General features: G+C 59.5%; 8 protein-coding genes and 1 non-coding gene across 9 annotated transcripts; 3 read left to right on the top strand and 6 right to left on the bottom strand.

Moving 5' to 3' along the window:
* Nucleotides 1–1275: 1275 nt before the first annotated feature.
* On the bottom strand, nucleotides 1276–4151 carry PLICBS_000738 (dual specificity protein kinase yak1; the record flags this gene model as incomplete). The annotated part of the gene is made up of 5 exons (XM_018318230.2): nucleotides 1276–2069; nucleotides 2125–2863; nucleotides 2920–3079; nucleotides 3134–3333; nucleotides 3381–4151. The coding sequence occupies 5 exons, from the start codon at nucleotides 4149–4151 to the stop codon at nucleotides 1276–1278; spliced, it is 2664 nt and encodes an 887-aa protein (XP_018183755.2).
* Nucleotides 4152–6784: 2633 nt separating this feature from the next.
* On the bottom strand, nucleotides 6785–8468 carry PLICBS_000739 (uncharacterized protein; the record flags this gene model as incomplete). Its single annotated transcript, XM_018318229.2, has 5 exons — nucleotides 6785–6984; nucleotides 7045–7171; nucleotides 7228–7875; nucleotides 7932–8027; nucleotides 8088–8468. The coding sequence occupies 5 exons, from the start codon at nucleotides 8466–8468 to the stop codon at nucleotides 6785–6787; spliced, it is 1452 nt and encodes a 483-aa protein (XP_018183754.1).
* A 2433-nt stretch (nucleotides 8469–10901) lies between these two features.
* Nucleotides 10902–12120, top strand: PLICBS_000740 (uncharacterized protein; the record flags this gene model as incomplete). The annotated part of the gene is made up of 3 exons (XM_018318228.2): nucleotides 10902–10967; nucleotides 11063–11206; nucleotides 11263–12120. 3 exons carry the CDS (start codon nucleotides 10902–10904, stop codon nucleotides 12118–12120), a joined length of 1068 nt encoding a protein of 355 aa, XP_018183753.2.
* A 460-nt stretch (nucleotides 12121–12580) lies between these two features.
* Nucleotides 12581–13849, bottom strand: PLICBS_000741 (uncharacterized protein; the record flags this gene model as incomplete). Its single annotated transcript, XM_018318227.2, has 1 exon — nucleotides 12581–13849. One exon carries the CDS (start codon nucleotides 13847–13849, stop codon nucleotides 12581–12583), a length of 1269 nt encoding a protein of 422 aa, XP_018183752.1.
* Nucleotides 13850–15222: 1373 nt separating this feature from the next.
* PLICBS_000742 (uncharacterized protein) lies at nucleotides 15223–16553 on the bottom strand (the record flags this gene model as incomplete). The annotated part of the gene is made up of 2 exons (XM_018318226.2): nucleotides 15223–16302; nucleotides 16356–16553. The coding sequence occupies 2 exons, from the start codon at nucleotides 16551–16553 to the stop codon at nucleotides 15223–15225; spliced, it is 1278 nt and encodes a 425-aa protein (XP_018183751.2).
* A 1046-nt stretch (nucleotides 16554–17599) lies between these two features.
* PLICBS_000743 (uncharacterized protein) lies at nucleotides 17600–18247 on the top strand (the record flags this gene model as incomplete). The annotated part of the gene is made up of 4 exons (XM_018318225.1): nucleotides 17600–17602; nucleotides 17681–17783; nucleotides 17871–18004; nucleotides 18059–18247. The coding sequence occupies 4 exons, from the start codon at nucleotides 17600–17602 to the stop codon at nucleotides 18245–18247; spliced, it is 429 nt and encodes a 142-aa protein (XP_018183750.1).
* A 98-nt stretch (nucleotides 18248–18345) lies between these two features.
* PLICBS_000744 (cytosolic Fe-S cluster assembly factor nbp35) lies at nucleotides 18346–19374 on the bottom strand (the record flags this gene model as incomplete). Its single annotated transcript, XM_018318224.2, has 1 exon — nucleotides 18346–19374. One exon carries the CDS (start codon nucleotides 19372–19374, stop codon nucleotides 18346–18348), a length of 1029 nt encoding a protein of 342 aa, XP_018183749.2.
* Nucleotides 19375–19947: 573 nt separating this feature from the next.
* Nucleotides 19948–20019, bottom strand: PLICBS_000745. The gene has a single exon. It is a non-coding gene; the product is annotated as a tRNA-Gln (tRNA).
* A 274-nt stretch (nucleotides 20020–20293) lies between these two features.
* Nucleotides 20294–21330, top strand: PLICBS_000746 (deoxyhypusine hydroxylase; the record flags this gene model as incomplete). Its single annotated transcript, XM_018318223.2, has 2 exons — nucleotides 20294–20751; nucleotides 20820–21330. The coding sequence occupies 2 exons, from the start codon at nucleotides 20294–20296 to the stop codon at nucleotides 21328–21330; spliced, it is 969 nt and encodes a 322-aa protein (XP_018183748.1).
* Nucleotides 21331–21551: the final 221 nt, after the last annotated feature.

Consider the following 21551-nt stretch of genomic DNA (forward strand, 5'->3'; position numbering starts at 1 on the left):
TTACATCCAGCTGGCCGCGGTGAATGCTAGGGTCGCCGTTGACAGGACGGCAAAGGGCAGTGTTTCAGGGGCAGAACGGCATGGGGCGGTCATTCTCGTGTTGGCCCACGCCGTGATATACCCCAGCGCTTGGGTATCTTCCCATTACTCTTTCCATATCTCAGGCTTTATGGATGGCAGCCGTTGGAGAAAAATGGTCCACGTACGGCGTTTAGGTGAGAAGATTCATGGCCACATTATGGCCATGCACTTGTTCGGGGAAAATTCCATTGGGGGGACAGGAAAGGATGGTCTCCACGGTTTAGTTTTCAGAATCCAAAGAAATAAGTCTTGAAAGCTGAGCTGAAAACCATGCAACTCCATCTCGAGGCTAGAAGAGGGCAAAGTATTGATCTGTTTAGAGTCTTTCTTTGTTTGGCGGAAACTACCTCAAGTATACCAACGAGAAGCTGCGCGTAGTGCTTCTCCCATTCTCTGCCCGGGCCCATTGCCACATACCATTCTGCTATGCAACCGTCCCCAGCCCCGTCATCATGTTCATACATGGACAAATCAAACAGCCCTTCCCTGCATGAGCAACACAGCGATACCGTATCTACAAGTGCCTCGACTCCCGCACCAGCCGGCCCCTTTCATGTGTCCCGGCACAGACCCAACTGTCTCACACAACCGCCGTTTTGAGATCTATCTCAATCTTCAGCGTCACAGAGAGAAAAGAACAAACAAAGGTCCCGGGCGAGCGTTCCTGAGCAGAAAAAAAAGGCAATGGAAGGGAAATTGCTCGGGAAGTATGACTGCGCGAGGCGGTTCGAGCTGGTGTCTCTGGCGCACCGAGGCCCTTCCCGTGCACAATGAAAACAAACTGATCCTAAAACCCGCCGACCCCGTGTACGCATGGCAGCTTCTGTCGGCCTCTCACTCATACATGTCATGCTCATAGCCCTCTCCGCCCGGTCCACTCTCCTGTCCCGACGTATCATAAAACTTGTAGCCATCCGTAACATCGTCTCATTGTCGATCGTGTGTGGCGTTCATGAGCTTTCAGCCGCAGAACTTGATGGACGTGCCGCGGAGAAGCTTGTGCCTACAACGTGGCCGCCGGGCGGGTAGACAATCAGGCGCTTCTTCCCAAACTGGAGCTAGTTGGACTGAACGAGCAAAACTGCTGGTCGAGGCTGTATCTGCGGACTGCACCTTGCTAGGTGAGCTAGTCCCGCCAGTTCGGAAGCAAACAATCCCGTATTCATGGCATTCAAACTATTGCAGTTCGACTGTTCAATGCCAAGGGTTCTGGTTGCCCATGAAGCCTTCTTCGAGAGTCCGTTCCTCGAGGTTCCGAATGAAGTCTCGGTTCCCACGACCGCCCTGCTGGACTCTGCTACCTCGCCGGCCAGCCCGACCAGGCGTCGTGTCCATGCCGGCCATTCCTTCGCCAGGTGGCGGGTAGTACGCTGGGCTAGGCTGGAGTCGAATTGGCTGGCTCGGGTCAAGGTGGCTGGCAACACGTTGGATAGCAGCTGGAATACCGCTCTGCTGCTGCTCCATTGTGGATGCCCTCTGTCGGTTGGTCCGCATGCCTCCCTGTTGGTACATGTTCGGTTGCGACACGGTCCCGTATTGCGCGGGGATCTGCTGAGGGGGCTGCATGACCATTTGCCCGTATTGGCCGGCCTGCGGTCCGTAAGGAGGGGCCATGCCGCCGTGGCTCGCGGCTGGGTTGTAAACGGGGTTGGCGCCGTACATGGGTGGCTGAGGGTGCGCCGACGGCGGGTACTGCGAGGCTGCCATAGAGGCGTAGGCTCCTTGCGCAGCCGAATTCGCCTGCGCCTGTGCGGCTTGTGCTCGCTGTTTGCTGAGAGCCTCAGCCTGTTGTTGCTGTTGCGTCCCTGGTGCCGGGGACCGGTTGAGGGAGCTGGATTTCAAGTTCATGGGTGGGACGAAAGGTCCCGTGAACTTTTGCTGAGTGATAAAGGGATGCAGCTTCGCCTGCTGGGGGGACCATCTCTCCAGGGGATTTATTGTGAGCAAGCCGCGAACAAAGTCGATGAAGGCAATCCGGTTGTTCATTTCTGTATGCACATGTCAGCTGTGGCTCTCTTGAAACAATAAGTCTCCCTTTCTTACCGCGGTCAATCTCGCTCTGCTTCATGTTCTTGCGGGGCATGGGGTAAGACTTGATGATCTCAGGCAGCGTACTCGCCTGGAAGTACTTCTTGCTGGGCTGCTCCTTAGTATTGTGCTCCCTGGCGTACTGCTCCATGCTCTTCAAGTGGTACGTGCGTCTTCCGAACTCATCCTGTCGCTTTTCGAAGAACTCGCCAGCTTGCTTTCCCATCTCGATCATCCAGTTCTGTGGGTTTCCCAGCATCTCCACGATGCGAGATACCTGGTTGTACTCGGACGATCCAGGGAAGAGAGGGAGACCGAGAAACAGCTCGACGACGATGCAGCCCAAGGACCACATGTCAATGGCCGACGAGTAGGGCAGTCCGAGCAGAACCTCGGGTGATCGGTAAAACCGTGACTGAATGTACGTGTAAACAGTCTGTCGCTCGTCACACGCTGATCCAAAGTCGATAATCTTGATGATGGGGCTTTCCAAGTTCTTCAGCAAGATATTCTCGGGTTTCAGATCGCAGTGAATCAGCCGCGCCTTGTTGAGAAGGGCCAGGCCGTTGAGTAGCTGCTGCGCAAATACCCGCACCAGCGTTGTGCTCAAGCCGCGGAACTGATTCTGCTTGATGAGTTCGTAGAGGTTGACGCTGAGCAGTTCGAACACGAGACAGAGATGCTGTCGATGGATGAAGGTGTCCTTGAGACGCAACAGATGATGGTCGTCGTTCTTGTCAAGTTTCGTGTTGAGCTGACGTTTCGAGTTAGTTCTCCGGCGCCTGACCGTGGCAAGAAGCAGAAGCATACCAAGTCGAGCACAGAAACCTCCATCATGCTTTGGTTGAAGTAGGCAGTGCGGTTTTTGATGACCTTTACCGCAACGACTTCCTGGGTCTTGAGGTTCTGACACTTCACAACCTGCCCAAACGTGCCTTGACCGAGTACATCCAATATAAGGTAGCGGTTCCTATGACACGAGGTTAACACCCGGTGCTCCTGAGCGAGCTTTGGCCAGACATACTTGTGGCCAGCCTCCTCTGATCCCAGGATATCATTCACGTAAAGGATATAGTCGCTGTCTTCGTTGTCGTAGCCATCGTTCTTCACTCCTTTGCTAGGCTTTGTCAACACTCGACGGGGGTTCCGCGAGGTCTCGTACTTGAAGCTCGGGTTGCAAATGCGGTATGTGGCAGGCAGATGAACGGTGAGTGCTTGCAGAGGCTGCAGACTCGTCAGTATGGGCTAGGACATCAGAGAGCGATACCTACGCTAATAAATCCACCTTCGGGGTTCGCGCGTCTGAAAGGTGGCTGACGGCTGCCTTTCGGGTGCAGGTCAGATGCAGCCCTCACTTTCCTGAACTCGGGTACCGGCTTTGGCGCGGAGGGGTTCTGGCGTCGTGGCGACGACTTCTCGTTGGCGAAGCTACCATCAAGATGAGCGACGGCCGATGAAGGGTACCCGTCATGCGACGAAGCGAACGCCGTGATGGAGGGCAACGGCTGCCCTCCTTGCCTTCCCGCAAAGTAGGGGCTATGAGGATAATCGCCCGGCGACTGTGTCTGTGACGGAGGATTCCCAAACTGGCTGGACTTGGGAGCGTACGGGGACGTCGGCGACAGGGTGTCCATGGGAGAGTACCTCTGGGCCGCAGCTGACGGCGGTTGCTCCTGCGGCGAATGAAGGTTCGAGGGCCGGCTGCCTGACATGTGAGTCTGATGATGCGGCCGCATGGGATACTTGATGCCAGCATGCGCATCGTGGGCGTCATGCATGGGAATGTCGCCGTTGCCGTCGCGGATGGCAGGCCCGGGCGCCATAGGAGAAGACACACCAGGGTTGGCGACGTGATGCATAGCGCCGTGGGGGGTTCCATGGGTAGGCGCGCCGCCGTGGTACTGGCCGTGATCGTAGCCGTAGCCCGCGCCAGTTGGGGGCGCCGGCTGGCCGGTGTACTCTCGCGGCATCTGAGAGCCGCCGTTGTGTCGTCGCGAGGCCGCAGCCGCGTCGGGATATGACTGCTGCCAGGCTGGATCCATGGCGGCAAGGGTCGGGACGACGACGGCTCGGACGCCTTACTGCGCGGTTATCGACTGCGACGAGGGAGGGCGAGAAGAGGAGGCTGGAAGGACGCGCGAAGGGTGACGACGTTGACGACGACGCGGCGGGGGTCGCCGGGCGAGCTCAAACGACGGCGCGACGTGGACGAGGGAGGCCGTGAGGCTGCGAGCGCTGGGCCGGGGAGCTCGCAGGATTGCGTGCGTTTGGAGAAGCTGTGCCAGTCGATGCAAGATTGTCGCCGCCTAGCGTGCGTTGCTTTGCCAGCGACGGGCGGGCGTGGGGACGGGATTGGAGAGTTCCCAGGTTGGGGGGAGCGCTGGGGAATTGGGCACCTCGACGGCGGCCCAAGTTCCCGAGGCGGAAAGATGCGAGATGATCGTCGAGCCTGCAAACGTCCTATGTGCTCATGGTGAATGGCGGTGGCAGATTGACCCCTTCAGTCAGCTGGTGGCCGTTGGTTCCAGAGTCGTGCGAAGACGAGCGAATGGATGCTTCGGGGGGGGAGGGAGGAGGAGGATGCGTGAGCTGAGTCGAGCCGACTGCGAGTGGCACGGCGAGCCAAGGAAAGGTACATGTACCTAGCAAGCGAGCAAGCACCCAGGCCAGGCTGACCCCAAGTCAGTGGAGGCCGTGCCGGTGCTGCTAGCTGGACGTGGTCCACGGGTGGAGGAGGGCGGGCGCATGTGGCACCCAAGCTGGCTGGGCAGCGCGAAACGTGCAGCGGGTGGCCGGGCAGTGAGTGGTAGGGGGGATGAGGTGGGAGGAGGATCCGCCCCTAGCTACTTTGCCCAGTTGCCTTCTAGCGCAGCACCCCAGGTGCCTGCTGCGCAACGGGCAAGCTGCATCAGCAAAGGCGCGCTAATGGTTCACTGGCAAGGACGGCAACGCAACCTTGCCAAGCATGTCATGTAATTACCCCTTCTGCGCCCGCAGCGAGCAGGACCGCCGCACGAGCAGTCAGTGCTACCTTACCCTTCGAAGGTCTCTGTGGCTGGACCTCACTAAGGGAGTGCAAACGGGGGACCTTCCAAAGCGACCGCCTTGAAGGTTCAGTTCAGGTGGCCTTGGGAGCCCGCCAAACTCACGGCTGCATTTGGACGAGACGGACAGGCCGGGGCCGACCAATCCAAGGCGGCGTCAGAGCCTTGCGCCAGCACAAGTCACCAGTGAGTGAGTGCACCTTTGCCTTTGCGCGCAGAGCATTGGGGCGCTGTGCACCTGGTTCCTCGGCTCCTCAACTCATGCTCTGTGAGCGGCGTCGAGCCCTCGCTTTTACAGATAAATCCGAGCGTGGACGCTTGCCATCCAGCGGCAGCACTTCTGGCCGACAAATCCTCGCACCGTGAGACTCAAAAGCCACCAACCTTCTAGCAGGTCCCTACCAACCGGCCTTTTGGCATGTCTTTCTTCGCCTTAACGGGCAATAAGGTTCTGGCCCTCCGACATGAAGGCAGGGAAGGGCAGTACCTGCTACCGTGGTTATGGTACGAAGTACCTCAGGACGTGACCTCATGCCTTGCGCGAAGCAACAGCTTGGCGAGGTGCTGTTTCCCGCATTGTGGGCCAGCCTCCAACAGGCGCTTGGCTGGGGCGCAAAGGTCCCCCAAAGAGCCGGAGCCACAGCCACCTACCTATCAACACACCCAACCGCTTTGAACCCTGCGGCGCCGAGCGCTTGTTGGTTAAGCTTCACGCTTCCGATTTGAATCACGCCAGGGCAATGGCAGACCCATTGCTATCGCACTTCCCATTGCTGTTCCGCCGTACGAAGTATGTGTGCTACGAGTCGCCGGCCCTGGCCTGGACGGTAGAGACCAGCAAAACAAGCGGGCCATCGCCATGAGATGACTGTGGTTACACCGCACAGGAAGCGCCCACGCCAAGTGCTAGCATTGGCGACATCGGGTTCTTGGCAGGGTATTCATGCCAGGAGAGGTTTTGCTAAATTTCCTTCTGTGTCTCCGGTTGCCGCGCCTATGTTGAGAGCAACCACGACATCCCTCTTCCTCGGTACATGAGCCATGTTGCTGAATACCTTAGCTCGTCCTCCTCCTAACTGCCCGCTCAGTCCTACCACAGGGCCCGTCCAGCCGCCAAAGTAGTGACGGAGCGCCTTATGTGGGCGCCTACATGAATCAAATCAGCCCCGTCCCGCCGAATGACAATAAGAGATTTGTTCGTCAACGTCGTCGCAAAGTATTGTATGGGTATGTCGCGCTGAATGCAATCGGGGCGCTCCTTGGGCATCACCTCGCCCAATATGCCCAGCATCCGATGCCGGCAGAAGCTATAAATATGCGGCTCATGGAGCATACTCGAACTGTCGCAGAAAACTTGACCATGGTAATCACCGCACAACTCAATTCAGACAGAGACAGAGACAATGAACCCAGGTAATTGAAGGAGAGGAGCATAAAGAATTTGATCCCAGATAAATGAACAAGAAGATGGGCAAACATCGCTTGAGGAGAAACGAGGGGTATGAAACGGACGCAGACAAGCTCAAAAAGACAGGTGCGCTTTCACAGCTCCGCCCTCTGGGTGGCGGGCTCACTTGCCGGCCTCGAATCTGCGGCTCCCTTTGTTCGGGTTGCCGCATTGCTGTTCACTTTTACGACTGGTAGCCGCCAAATCCATTATTGAAAGCCTGCCCAGGCTGAGGTTGGCTCCACTGGGCATTGGGACCCTGCTGCCCTCGTCCAAAGCCTCCGGCGCTCTGAGGGCCCCCGTATCCCAGCGGGGAGCCGCCATAACCCGCCGGTGACCCGGTCTGAGGGCCTCCAAAGTTGCCGTGCTGGCCGCCAAACTGGGCTGCAAGTCAAAGTCGTTAGCAAGCCAATATCAACACACCTAGGCACCCTCATCACCTACCACTATATTGCGGGTAATAAGTAGGGGTACCCGGATATCCGCCGGGAGTCTGCGCGCTCTGGGGGCTGTACTGCTGGGAGGGGTCGAAGCTCTGCTGTTGAGCACTCGGGGTTTTGTCCTTGCCCCACTAGGTTCTCCTTGTTAGAAACCCCTCGTATCAAGCGACCAGGGGCATGAACTTACACTGCACTTGAGCGGCCTACCATTGACGTTGTATCCATTCATCTGGCAAATGGCCATGGCTGCGTTCTCGTGGCTGTCCATCTTGATAAAGGCAAACCCCCTGTCAGCCTGGAAGCGAGACTCGACGACAAAGCCGAAGTTTTGAAACAGGGGTACCACGTCGTTGGGGGTTGTGTACGGCGTCAAGTTGCCAACATAACAGGTGGTCTGCCAGTTAGGAGTCTGCCCGAGAACAACATCATAACTGGCAACGCCGTGCGCCGGGAACTGGTGATGACCATACGGGGTGGTGGGGGTCATGCCCATAGCCTGCATCGCCTGCTGCTGGGCCATGGACGGCTGGCCCTTCTGGTTCGCCCAGTTGCAGCGGATGGCGCGAGACCCAAGCCACTCGCCGTCCATGGAGCTCAGGGCCTTCTCAGCATCGGGCCGATCGCGGAACGCGACAAAACCGTAGCCTCGAGTACGGCCAGTCTTCATATCCCACATGACGCGAGCCTCGGAGACTGAGCCGAAGGCCGAAAAGGCCTGCAGGAGAACTTCGTCGTTGACCTCGTTGGACAGGTCTCCGACAAAGATGTGAAAGTGGCTGGACGTGTCCTCCTTGCTTGTCGTGTTCGACTGATAGGCCCAGTTGACCCGGATTTCCTGCAACGGGTTAGCATCTCGCCGTCTGGTGTTGCAACTGACAGGGGCCATCGTACAGATTGATGTACTCTCCGTCCATTGAGAGTCTGCATGGCCCGCTCGGCGGCTCCAGGGTCGTCATACTCCACGAAACCGTAGTTGTAGCCCTTAGCCTATTTGGTCCCAAGTGTTAGCGTTTCTCTGAGACGTGACGAGGGACGTTGCCGGCTTACATTCTTGTCGGGAATAATCTTGACGTTCTGTACATGGCCGGTGGTCTCGAATATCTGACGCAGGACATCCTCGGTGACGCGTTGGTCGAGTCCGCCAACGTAGAGGGCTCGCTTGTTAGGCTCGGGCGCAGCCCGCCTGAAGCCCGCCGAACCGCCGGGGGACATGAGTCCGGACTGGTCGCCGCCGGACATTGGGGAGGTGATGGCAGTCGGGATGGGGTTGGTGTTCTGAGGAATGTGCAGCGGAGGCGGGGGCATGTGGGATGTGTTGGACTGCCCGTTCTGCGCACCGTCGAAACCTGGAGCAGTTCCAGCACCAGGCTGCGGCTGGGGGGCCATCTGCGCCGGGTTGGTCGCGGCACTTGTGTCGGTCATGGCCATCTCTGCAGATAGTGGGTGCCGAGTGTCGTCGAGCGTTGCGCGTATGGGTCGTAGAGTAAGAGTTGCTGTTGGACCGACTGATGGTTAAGGCGTTGGTGGGTTCGAGGGGAGGAGGAGCGGTGCGGGTGCGGAGCGTTGGAGATTGGGCTCTTGAGGAACAGTCGATGGGGTCGCCGGAGTCGCGCGCGCGCCCGGGGATGGGTACCTGTAAAGCCTGAAGGTGAACTGATGCTGGCCGTGAGCAAGATGAGCGACCGACGAGAACGACGAGTGGGCACAGCGGTGACCGAACGCGCGGGATGACTCGAACAAGAGAGGCGAGAGGGACAAGCTGTCGTCGGGAGAGGCACCGAGCTACAGCGCCGAGGAGCAGGAGAGGAGAAGAACCGCAGGAAACGTTTTCAACGCCAAAGGAACAGCAAAGAGAAAACGGAAACCAAAGAACAAGGCCCCGAAATCAGAAAAAAAGCCGCTCCGGTCGTTGTCGCCAGCAGCCGAAAGCTCTTTTTTTTTTCTGCTGTAGACAGGGTATGTCGAGAGGGATGCAGGAGAGAGGAAAAGAGTGGAGGTTAATTAGGTAGTCAGGGACAGGTAGGGGAAGGGGACCTAAGATTTAGCACCTCAGGGCGGTGGGTGGGTTGGAGCTTTGGACTGCTTGGGCTATGGGCGCTGGTTGGCCTGTGGAGGAAATGGCAAAGGCGGGAGCTGGCGGCTTGCCGGAGGAAGACGACGAGGACCAGGAGGTGGTGAGAAGGTGGCGGCGGTGGTGGGATGAGGGGCTCTGGGGGGGTGGAGCGTGGGGGGTGTGCGCTGGCAGTGGCGGCGTCGGCGGCACGGCACCTCCCCGTTGCTGCTGGACCTGCGCTTCGGATCAGCCCAGGTTCCCCAAGTCAGGTCCCCAGGCACGGCTACGGCCAGACATGCCCTTGGCTCGACTTGGGCCGCGCAGTCGGGTTCATGCGACAGCCGGAACGAATCGAGGCCATCGTCCCGTCAGGTCGAGAGCGGGACAAACGTCTTCGCAGTGCTGAGCCATGCATGTCCTTGCTGGGCGTCTGCACCTCCGCGTTTCCGTCGAGCGTGTCACACAGCGGCGATTGGTCGCGGCAGCCTAGGTTGGTATCGGCGTCGGCCTGAAGCGCCGTGGGAGGCAAGCGCCAGGATGCAGAGCTATCTGTTGAAGTCATATAAAACGGATTGTGCTCTACTGTAGCACGCCTGGTAGCACATTTGACGGGTGGCCCAAGGGGGGGGGGCCCGCGAGGACCTTGAACGACCACCATCTAGCCATGACGTCTCAAGCGAGAACAAATCCCCGCGATTCTCGAGCACTGCGAGAAAACTGGGTGAGGCCGGAGCCTGCACTCCCATTTGCGCTGGTGCGTGCTTTGGGGTGACACAAGGCGGCAGGTTCCTGCCAGAGCGTCAATCCAAATGTCTGCACGGTGCTCCGTGCCAGTACTTGGTGCCAAGCACGCAGGGCCTCTTCCACAAGCCACCAGCAATGGAGATTGGGGGCCGCCGCCTGGGACGAACGAGTGGTGGACTTTCCAGTCGCCTAGGTACGAAGGGAGAGGCATGCCTAGAGCTGGACCAAACCAGCTCCCCTTTCTCTGGGCGGACGTGCCCACTGCTGAAGTTGCGCCGTGCCCCATCGACAGACCCTACCGTACAAGCCAGGTTCGAAACTGGGCAGGATGGAGACGCGGAAAACTTACTTTCATACTGTGTGCTTATTATGAAGCAAATTACAGAACAGTCTTGTGATGAGGCGCCACATTGGTGCAAAGCTACAAACATTTTCGGCGCCATAACCCAGCCAGCAGAACGAGCATCGTTGCAGGACATCCAAGGCTGTCGAGGTTGGATGTGGTTGTCCCCGTCTCTGCCAAAGCACGCACACCGAGGCACGGCGGGCGGCCAGGGGACGTCTTCGTTCAAAGTTAGAACCCGTGCTTAGTGCAAAAGGGCTGAAAGAGGTGCCGCGCAACAGCGTCCCATTGGCTCCCCCGCGCTCAAGACCACTGGACCTTGCGCGCGTCCTGTCGTCGCCACGCGCGCTGGGCCGAAGTCAACCTCCTTCCACCTGGCACCCGCTCAAGCTGGCAAGGACCAGCACCGACACCCGCACAAGCACCAGCACACCCGCACCAGGCGCAGGCACTAGCACCCGCACGAGTCGCCCACCTCCCTCCCACCAACCGTTGCCACCTCCAAACCTTGAGAAGCCCCAAACCAGCCCGACCTTATTGCCAAGGCGCTGAAGAACCCGGCCAGCATCTGACCTCAGCTCCTCCCTTTGCTTCAACACATTGAGTCCCTACGACATCCCACGACACCACCAGCACGCTGCTTCGGCCGCCGCCCGCCAAGACTTGCGAATCGCATCGCCGAGGCTCTCTCCTCCAGCCCAGAGAGTGTCCCGCTTCCACGATGGCCGCACCACCGCCGAGGGCCAAGGACCCCCTCGACGCCCTCCAGCTCCTCGTCAACGACGTGGTAAGTAGCGGGCCACGCTGCCTCCGACTGCGCGCTTGCATCTGCGAGCACCTGCTGTCTTTTCTTCCGCTGACCCTTGTCCTCGTCTCCTCCAGCTCGTGCAAACTGGCAAGGCTCTCCGTGCGTCGCGCCGGGACAGCCAGGGCAACGTCGGTCTGGCTCATCCGGCGGCCCAAGCGAAACTGCCCGACACCATCAAGGCCTTTCACGCGGCGCTAGATGACCTCGAAAACGACATTGTAAGACCGCCTCCGTGCATACCCAGCGCAATGATACTCATCGTCCGTGTCCGCAGATTCGAGCAAAGGGTGTCCTCCTGCGCGACCTCAACGAGCTCAAGGCGCAAAAGACTAGCAACAACAACCTCTCCGAACCACGACCTGTCGAGTCACAGTCTAAGCCCCCCATGACCATCGACCTAGACTCGTCGCCGCCGCCCGCAGCCAAGGACCAGCCCATTAAGGCCGAGCTCTCCACCAAACCAGTCGCGCCTTTCCCAGACATGGGCATGAGTCTCGGCGACGGCCCCGATGCAGACAATGCTGTCAAGGAAGAGGCAACTCCGGCTGCGCAAGTCTCGCCTGCTGCTGCCGATGGAGAGCAGATCAAGCACGAAGGCGAAGCCGCCTCGGGCACGCCGTCGGGAGGACCGACTTTGGCAGACGGCCATCTGAATGGCGCAGACATGCTCGGGGCAAACTCAGGATTGAACTTCACAGACATGGAGTTTACTTTGGCGCCGACCAACAACGACTCTCAGGAACAGACTGGCGGAGATGCCTCCACCATGAACACCACGGATCCTACGTTTGATCTTGCTTCTTTTGCTCCCACGGCCGGGGCCGACACCACCAATCTGACATCGCTGGATAACATGATGTCCGCCGATCTCGGCGGGTCATCTGGAGCTCCGACCAACGAGGGAAAGGCGACCGACGCAAAGCCCGGGACTGAAGCGCCGGACGCCGCGTACGCGGACATCTTTGGGGACGGACAGGCTGACGGCATGGACTTCGACTTCAGCATTGACGGTGGCATGGGCGGCGACACCTTTGACGACATGATGAACGACCGGGATAACACATTCGACCCAATGGAGCATGGTGATTTTGACGCGAATTTCTTTGGCCTCGACAAGACCGACGACGCCTGAGCGCGTTTCGCTGGATGCGTACCGGCTTCTTGCTGGGAAACGCCTCATCGACGAGGGACCTACGCTGTACTTTTACGAACGCACTCATATACCCCCAAGGAAACATGTTGAAGGGGGTCAATGGCGAAGAAACGGGTACGGACTGACTTTGAAACTGCTTGCTTTGTGATATTTGAAGGATTTTATTTGCTTCCTTCCCGCCAATCTCTTCTGGGCAGATGGAGCTGGATGGCGCAAGGTACGGCTGGCTTCATGCATAGGAAGGTCGTCACGCGGTAGTGTGGACATTTCAACGGGGCATTGCAGTAATTTGGGTTATCTGTTGTGCGGCTATGTACATATCGAAACGGTAGTGGACGTATATGCGTTCTGGCATCACTATGTCCTTCGCCCCCATATCAAATTACGATTTCATGGAAGCACCAGGGCAGCTTACGCGCCGCCTGCTCAGTCCATACTCTCATGGTCCCTGGGTAACGTCTAGCATTTTACCCAGCATAGACTTGAAAGCGGGATTCCGCCAATCTTGCCAAGAGTAGTCGAGGGCCCCCCACGTCTCATTGAAGTCAACAGTGCCACCACGGACGTAGTAGGAGCCCTGAATGGCCCAGAGCGCCCAGTCGGCGTCGTTGCTCTCCATGTACTCCACGAGACAGGTCAGGTACTTGTAGTCGTCGTCGCTGAGCCCGTCATGAGGCCCACCCGTCATACCGACGCCAAACTCAGACAAGAAGAGCGGGCCTGTGAGAGCCCCCTTGCCCTGCTCGAGGACGAAGCCGAAAAGCCCTCCGTACTCGGTCTTCAGGAGCGAGCAGATTCCGAAGCTGGGTGTCGTGATGGTGAAGCTGTAGGCGTGGGCCTCCCAGACACGCTTGGAAACCCAGCCGTCCGTGTCCATGACGCCTACGGTTCTCAGGGGGGAGAGGTCCGTGCCGCCGTTGATCCCGCCGGTGATGACGAGCGCGTCCGGGGCCGCGGCGTGGACAAGCCGCGCGGCGGTCGGCATGTAGTCGAGCCAGGTCTTCGGCGCAAAGGGGATCTGCAGGACGCTGGCGCGCAGCTCGTTGCGCAGCGAGAGGCCGATGACGCCCGGGCGGGAGCGCGACCAGGTGGCCATGGCAGTCAGGCCCTCATGCCACTGCGTCGTGTCAAAGTAGCGGCTCGTCTCTTTCATGTAGAACTTTGCGTCCTTCCACCAGCCGTTCCCATCGCCCAGGTCGCAACACCAGCTCGCCTTGCTGACATGGTTGTCGAGGACGGTCATGACACCGCGGTCCCACAGGGCGGCCTGCACGTGGTCGAAGACATCAAGAACCGTAGCCGTTGTCAGGAAGGGGTTGCGCTCGCTTGCCGCCGCATAGAGCTTCATCAGGGTAGCCTCATCGGCGCCCGACGCCACCGCGGCCGCGCGGAACGAGTCCTCGACGCGGACGGAGGGGTTGCGCGCCATGTCGATGGAGTAAGTAAGGCGCACGCAGTTGAAACCCTGGGCGGCGATCCAGTCGGCGACATGCTCGACCGTCTGGCGGTGCAGGCCCTCGGGGATGTTGGCCTCGAGGTGGCCGGCCCAGTTGATGCAGCGCAGCTTGACGCGCTGGCCGGCCGCGTCGACGATCCAGCGGCTCGACGCCGAGAGCGGAACCTTGGGCTTGTCTGCGGTGACACTGGATGCGAGGCCGAGCAGGGCGCTGCCGCAGGATGCCAAGGCGGCGAGCCACGAAGTCCTCATCGTGACGGGCGTCGCTGGGGGTCGAGCCCTTTCAGACTGACATGCAGAACAAAACAAAGTAGCCACCAAGATGGCGTGAAGAGAGGCCACTCAGCTGATGCCTATCGCAAAAGAGGGATGCAAACTGCCCATGTCTCCAGGAACTGGATTCAACCACTGTCGTCGGCCACGGGGTGTCGCCGTTCTTATAGTCACCCGCCGACGCACCAGGGCGGCCAAGAAACACCCGTCTTCCATCGGGCACATGCCCATGGTGGTTGGTGACCACCCAGGACAGAATAGCCGAGTCGCAGACCGTCACCACAGGTGCGCAGACCGAAGTGCGCCGGCGCAGGCGCTGGGCTCGTCGGTGCGTCGGCCGGGCCAATATGCAAGACGCGGGTCAGTTGCATTGACGCCACAAGAGCATCGGCGCGGAGGCCCTAGGCGTTGGCGTTGCCAAAAGGGACCATCAACCCCGAGCTGGCGGGCATTGCTCGCCTTGGTCAACTTGGGCGGCGCGGAATCCTTCCAGCAGGACATGGTTGCAGATCGCCTGCGGCCGCGCAGTGGCGCTCTGCGACAATCCCCCGCCCATGATGTTGCAGCCCGCAGAACTCAGGTGACGTGCCGTTGCTTTTGGCTCCAAGAGCGTCGCGAAAGGAAGGGCGTTTTGTGCGACGGCTCGAGAATCACTTCCATCGAAAAGGTAGTCCTGTGGCATCTGTCGCATCGTATGCCCGAGGGACTGCGTACCTTCACACTCGGGACGTTGGATAAATCGTATCTGGGTAGTAGCGGTTTCCTGCTGCCAGAGAAACGCGAGATCTCCAGCGAGAAAACGGTTGACAACTAACCTACTCGTATGGACGGCCTGCCCATCGCCCGCGAGCGCTCCGAACGGGGGGCGCACGCCAGCTGCCTCCTGGGGTGCATTGCATCACACAGCATGCAGGTGGACACGACCGGGGACCGCATCCATCTGCAGCCCCATCGGACCCGACATCCCCGGATCGAGGGGCAGGCAGAGAGACGGCACAGTTCCAATGTGACTTGGGCCAGGCACAGGCATCAAAGACGGCGACCTCGTTATGGCCTATTATTACACACACAACTAGAGCAGGTGCTGTAATGATACCAGCGGTGTCCTCAACAAGGCACTGCCCAGACTCCTCCTCACTCCCTCGGTACGCTTGCCTCCGCAATAACACCCAGCCGAGTTGGCTTCGACAGAAATCAAAGAACAAGACGCGCAAACACCGGGCCGTCTGTGGGGGAATATGGCGAAATCGAAGGCTGCAGGTTGTCGTAAATCGTAAAAGAGACGGCGACAGGGCCATCTGCTGTCCGCCCTGCCGTGGGGGATTACGTGCAGAATCGGCCCCGTCCGCCGCTCACAAAGCTGGCGCTGAAGTCGGAATCGCCACTGGCACGGCCACCGTCCTCGCCGCCTCCAAGCCCCGACGCCGCGCCAGCAAGCTCTTGAAGGCCCCGATGAACTGCACCAGGCTCTCCTCGTCGTGGGCGCAGAAGCGGTAGCTCTTCTCTTCCGTGATGATCTGCAGGCAGTTCTCCTTGCTCTTGCTCAGCGGGTCCAGCTCCACGACGTTGACCACGACCTCGAGCTGCACGATCCACTGCGCCGTGTACTCGGACTCATCCTTGTACACGATGAAGTTGCGCGGCCGCAGCACCCCCCACATGTCCTTCCACTGCCGCACGCCTCGCTTGCTGCGCAGCATCCACAGCCACCCCTGCCAGATGACCCGGTCCGGGTCCTTCTCCATCGGCGTGCCCCCGCCGGCTGGGTTGCCAACGCTCACTTGGCTTGCGGACCGGTTCCCCAGAGTTCGCGGCACCGCCACTGCCGGCCGCGGAAGTGACCCCATCATCTCCACGGGCGACTGCACCGCGAGGCTCTCAAACGACGTCCCATACTGCCGCTGGACACCGCCGCCCTCGTTGTCTGACACATCCGAGTGCGACGGCAACTCGTTGCCTGACATGCCAGACGAGTCGATGTTGGATGACTCGCGGCGCCCAGTGGCGACGAAACCCGGTGCGGGCGGGTCATACATCTCGGGTGAGCTTGACAGCATCTGCTCCCGAAGATCGCGACCGTTCACGCCGGATCCTCCTGCACCCGGCATGACAGCCCGCAGGCCGTTTGGCGACAGGCTGCGCGCAAGCGGACTCGCCAAGAACATTTCCTCCTCCTCTTCCTCTATCCTCGCATCCCTCCGAATCAAGTCCACCCATTCTTCGGCATCCCTGGCTGTGGGCGCCTGGAGGTGGAAATTCTTCGATGGCGAGAACAGTCCAAAGACATTGTCGCGCTTATGCTTGGGGTCCTTGAGGAAGGTCACCGCCGTCAGGTCGGACAAGTGTATTTGGTGTCGGAGTTTGGTCTCCTTTTCGTTCTTGTAGATTGACAGAGTATTTGGTCGGAGCACGATGTAGACCGTCTTCCACTTCTACGGGTCAAAGAGTCAGCAGACACCTCCAAGTATAGGAGCGGTGGTCGCACCTTGGTCTTCGACGTCCGCTTCTCGACGTAGCCGCTCTTGATGATGCGGTCGAACTCGAAGCAACCATTTTGGTTCACGCTCGTGGCGAGAGCTTCGAGGTTGGGGCGGCTCCGCGACAGAGATGCTCCGCCCTCGGGGACGTCAGCGAGCATCGTGCTGTGCCGCGGCGCGAAGTCGATGGCCTGAGCCTCGGGCATGTCGGCGGCAATGCGACGGTTTCAGGGCGAGGGGGCTGGCAGGAAGCGTGAGCTGGCCTCGGGGCTGGCCGTTGGGGGCGTAGCCGCGGCAGAAGCTCTGAGGGCCGCCTCCGTCAGATGAGCCTGGCGCAGCCCGCACTGCTTTGTCGTCGAGCAAGTGCAGACGATGATGGTATCGTGGCAGGTCGTCGTCGCCGTCGTCGTCGAGACGGTTGGGGAGCCTTTCGCCAGGTCGGCGGTTTCGAGGGGACGGGAGACGGCGGGCCAGGGGGTGATCGGCGCGCGGCTCCAATGGTGGTGATTTGACGGTTTCGTCGCGACGGACAGGTGGCACTACCCAGGCCAGGTACGCGGCGCCTATGCACCAGTATGCGACTCAGGCAGCGCACTCAACGCTGTGCGCTTGGTGGACAGCAGGAGGTGCGGTGGTGTTACATTTGATTGCGCCCATCCGGGGCGAGACGGGGCGAGATGAGCACGACGGTGAGGGCGACTGTGACAAGGGCCACGCCTGGGGGCAGAGAGGCATCACCACAAACCCAGGCAGGCGTCAGCTGCGTCTCACAAGGCGGCGCAGGCTGCAGCAGCCTTTTGACGACGATGGAGCGCAACCAGGGCACGCGACCGGGAGGACAAGCTTCAAGACAAGAAAAAACTGCCGTTTCCGCTCGACGAAGTGCCAGGGGTGTCAAAGGGAATTGGATTTAATTCAAAGACATGGGATGGGGCTGGATGGGGCAACGGGAGGCATGCAGGGCAGGCCGCGAACAGGGCCTGTTTCACTACGTAATCTTTGCCGTCGCCAAACCAGATGACGGCACTACTTGTCTAGACTTTTGGCTGGCTGTCTTTGCCCGTGGCGGGGCTGAAGCTTAGCTGACCTGACTTGCGCCGCGGTCGCCACAATCCCGCAACGCCAGCCAAAGCCTCATCAGCCAGTGCCAGCAGGCGTCGTCACCACCGCAACGCTCCGAGTCAGTGCGACGACGGCACGCCTCTCTTGACGACCTCATTGCGCGTTCCCGGGCAATCCAAAAACATCCACGATGGTACGGCTGGCGGCTTCCGAGCCAATGGGCATGCGACGGCGGCCTTCCTCTACGCAGTGTGCTGAACCCCCGCTCTAGGCGTCCGAGTCGCGGCTCTTCAAGATATCAGGCGAGAGCAAGGAGCACCTGAGAAAGTTCCGCCTGACGACGTCGCGGTCCCAGGAGCCCCAGGCAGTCATATGTACGTGCGCCGTGCAATGATGACCCGTTCCCCCCTGCCGCGCCTTCGCGTTCAGAGCTGACATGCGCCCCCGATCCGTGAGGGCAGACATGATTGACAAGAACACCCACGAGATCCGCCAAGACGAAGACAAGACGGTGTACAAGTCCCTCGAAGAGCTCGGCGATGACTTGCCAGATCACACGCCCCGTTATGTGCTGATGAGCTACCCCCTGACGCTGGTGCGACCGTCCTGTCCGCGCCTAACGAGCCAACAACAGCTGACATAGGCGCAGCCCGACGGTCGGATGTCCGCGCCATACGTGATGCTATACTATCTGCCCATTACATGCAACGCTGAGATGCGCATGCTGTACGCCGGCGCCAAGGAGCTCATGCGGAATACTAGCGAGGTAGGTCGAGTCATCGACATCGAGTCAGTCGAAGACCTGGAGGAGATTCCAGAGAAGCTTAGGTCCGGGTAATGCAAGAATCGCGTAATATCACGATGCCACGTCCACTACGTCTTGCGCGGAGGGAAACTGGGAGTAAAGGTATCGTGGCGTAAATCATGTCTATATGTTTATTCGTCCGGCAGCACATCCTGGGTATCCAGCCCCAGCTGGTCAGCCACCCCCTTGACCACCTCTTTAAACGCCAGGCAGGCCGGGCTGTCTGGGAACGAGTCGAAGTAACTCTCCCCGTAGTCGCACGCCATCCGAATGCGCGGGTCCAGTGGCACGGCGCCCAAGAACGGCACGCCCATCTCCTCGGCCAACGCGCGACCGCCGCCCGTAGTCGGCCGGAAAATTTGGCTCTCGCCCTTGCACGACGGACATACAAAGCCGCTCATGTTCTCGGCGATCCCCAGCACCCGGATGCCCGCTTTTCGGCAGAAGTCGATCTCCTTGCGCACATCCAGCAGTGATACCTCTTGTGGTGTCGTCACCACCACGGCGCCGTCGATGCCGCTCTCCTTGAGGAATGAGTTGACACTGAGATGCTCGTCACTGGTGCCGGGCGGGGTGTCGACGAGCAGGAAGTCCATCTCGCCCCATTCGACATCCTTGAGAAATTGCTTGATCAGGCCGTTCTTCTTCGGTCCGCGCCAGATGACAGCGTCGTCGCGGTTCGGCAGCATGAACTGAATACTCATGACGCCCAGGTTGTCCATAACCCAGACGGGCGACCAGCCTGACCCGCTCACGTGAATCGTCTCGTCCTCGACGCCCATCATCTTGGGGATGCTCGGTCCGCATATATCCGTGTCCATGATGCCAACGGTGCTGTCGGGATTTGTTGCAAACACGTGGGCCAATAGTGATGTGAAGGTGCTCTTGCCGACGCCGCCCTTGCCGCTCAGTACCAAGATCTTGTGCTTCACGTCGGCAAGCCGCGCCGAGATGACCGGGATGTCTGGGTCAGGTCCCTTTGGTGCGGATGCGCAGATGGCCTGGTTCGGGCAGCCAGCGCACGAGTCGGCCGTGCCGGCCTGTTGCGACTCCGGTCCCGGACAGTGTTCCGGCTCTGGGGCCACGAGCTGCGGCTTCTGCTTGAGCGGGTTCGCGAGCACGTCGGCCACCGGCTCTGGCTCCTCCAGAGAGGGTGCCATTGTCGCGGTTGATGCGCGCGCACTCGCGTTTTGTGTCGCTAATACAGTCGCTGTGTTGCGCGGGCCGTGTTGTGTGGTTGGCGAGTTGATGCACGGAGGAAAGGTTGGTGGTCACCGTTGTGGCGATATCGCTGCGGTAACTTAATCCTCGGACAACGCTTAATAATTCAGGTGCCGCACTTTGCGGAACCGGAGCGCCACCACACCCATCTCCAGGCACAAACCTCTCCTGAATGATCATACTCGGCGACATTCACGGTCACCGTAACTTGTTAGTACCCTCGCTCCCATTTCCTCGTTGGACTTGGAGGGGTTTACATCCAAGTGTCCAGTACAGGGTAACCCTGCTCGGTCGGGGTGTCGCTTGGGCCGTGACAAAAACGCTGGTCTACTCGTACAAGTGTAAGCAGGCACGAGCGACTGTCTGGCGACTGCCAAGACATGAAGCACCTGCTACGGAATGGCAACCGGAACAAAAAACCAAGACCAAACCGTCTCAGCGCGCCAAAAAGAACACACATCGACTGACGGAGTTGGGTCCCTCACGACGTTTTACTAGATGTGCAAAAAGGAAGGTTCCAGAGGGAGTCGAACCCTCGCTGGCGGAATCAGAATCCGCAGTCATAACCGTTAGACCATGGAACCGATTGAAGTGGTGTACCACTTCCCATGGTTGGTTGTTGAAAGGATCGGCCTTAGTTTGGTTTATTCAGGGCTGCCAGCGGGTACCGTGTCTGGTTTGTGGCGGGGCCTATTCTTATCGTCGTCGTATCGCCGCCCCGCCTAAATTTTCTCTCGGTGCCCCACGTAGAAGACGCTCTTGTCACCTGTGTGTGGCCTGACAGCGCGTTACAACCAGTCGAGGAGCTGGTGTTGTAACACTCTGCATCCCGCATTGCTTCCCATCACCTGCTCGAAAATGGCCGATACGACGGTAAAGAGCCTGCGGGCGAGCCTGTGCTCGCAGGAGACGCCCCTTGCTGTGCAGTTTCGAGCGCTCTTTTCACTAAAGCACCTTGCGACTACCTCCGAGGACAGCGCCGCTATCGCCGCGATCGAAGCCATTGCCGCCGGATTCGCATCGCCTTCGGCGCTGCTCAAGCACGAGCTGGCATACTGCCTGGGCCAAACAAAGAAGGATGCCGCGGTGAAACCACTGCGCGATGTCTTGTCTGATCTCCAGGAAGATCCCATGGTCAGGCACGAAGCGGCCGAAGCGCTGGGCGCCTTGGGTAAAGCCGAGAACCTGGACATTCTCAAGCAATTCCGCGATCGCGAGGGCGAGGATATCGCAGTTAAGGAAACGTGTGAGATCGCCATCGACAGGGTAGAGTGGGAGAACTCTCCAGAAAGACTACAGGAAAAGTTGCGACAGAGGTACGCGCCGTCTATTTGACTATTCGTGGATTGCCGGCGGCGAGTTTGGCTAACACAGATGCTATCAGTGACTTTGCCTCCATCGATCCCGCTCCGCCCATGCCCGAGTCCGAGAAGAGTGTCGACGATCTTGAGAAGGTGCTCATGGACGTGAACAAGCCCCTGTTCAAACGCTATCGCGCCATGTTCGCCTTGCGCGACCTTGCGTCGCCGCCAGACTGTGCGACTGCTGTCCCCGCTGTCCTTGCGCTCGCGCAAGGCTTCAAGGACGAGTCTGCGCTGTTCCGCCATGAGATTGCCTTCGTGTTTGGCCAACTCTCGCACCCTGCCTCCATACCTGCGCTCACCGCAGCGCTCAGCAACGTGAACGAGGCGGGCATGGTTCGGCACGAGGCTGCTGAAGCCCTCGGCGGACTCGGCGAAGAGGAGGGCGTTGAGGATACCCTGAAGCGCTTCCTTCACGACAAGGAGACAGTGGTGCGCGAGAGTGTTATTGTTGCTCTGGACATGGCCGAGTACGAGAAGAGCGGTGACGCAGAGTACGCCCTGATCCCGGAGGCTCCCGCTGCCTCTGCTTGAGCGAAGCGTCGTTTAGATAGATTCCAAAAGCAGCAATCTTCTCAGTTGTTCTCGTTCCATCTGCATCGACATTAGCAGTGTGATTAAATGCATTTGTACCACAGACACGTACGAGTGACCGCAATCACACGTGAAGATGATGGTAGACCCTTCGTCGGCGCTTCGGAGCTGCACCGACGTGTATTTAACTTCTTCACGGCCGCACTTGGGGCATCGTTCTT

The sequence above is a fragment of the Purpureocillium lilacinum genome, assembly GCF_023168085.1.
Source record: "Purpureocillium lilacinum CBS 284.36 DNA, scaffold_1, whole genome shotgun sequence".
In the NCBI taxonomy this organism is placed as follows: domain Eukaryota; kingdom Fungi; phylum Ascomycota; class Sordariomycetes; order Hypocreales; family Ophiocordycipitaceae; genus Purpureocillium; species Purpureocillium lilacinum.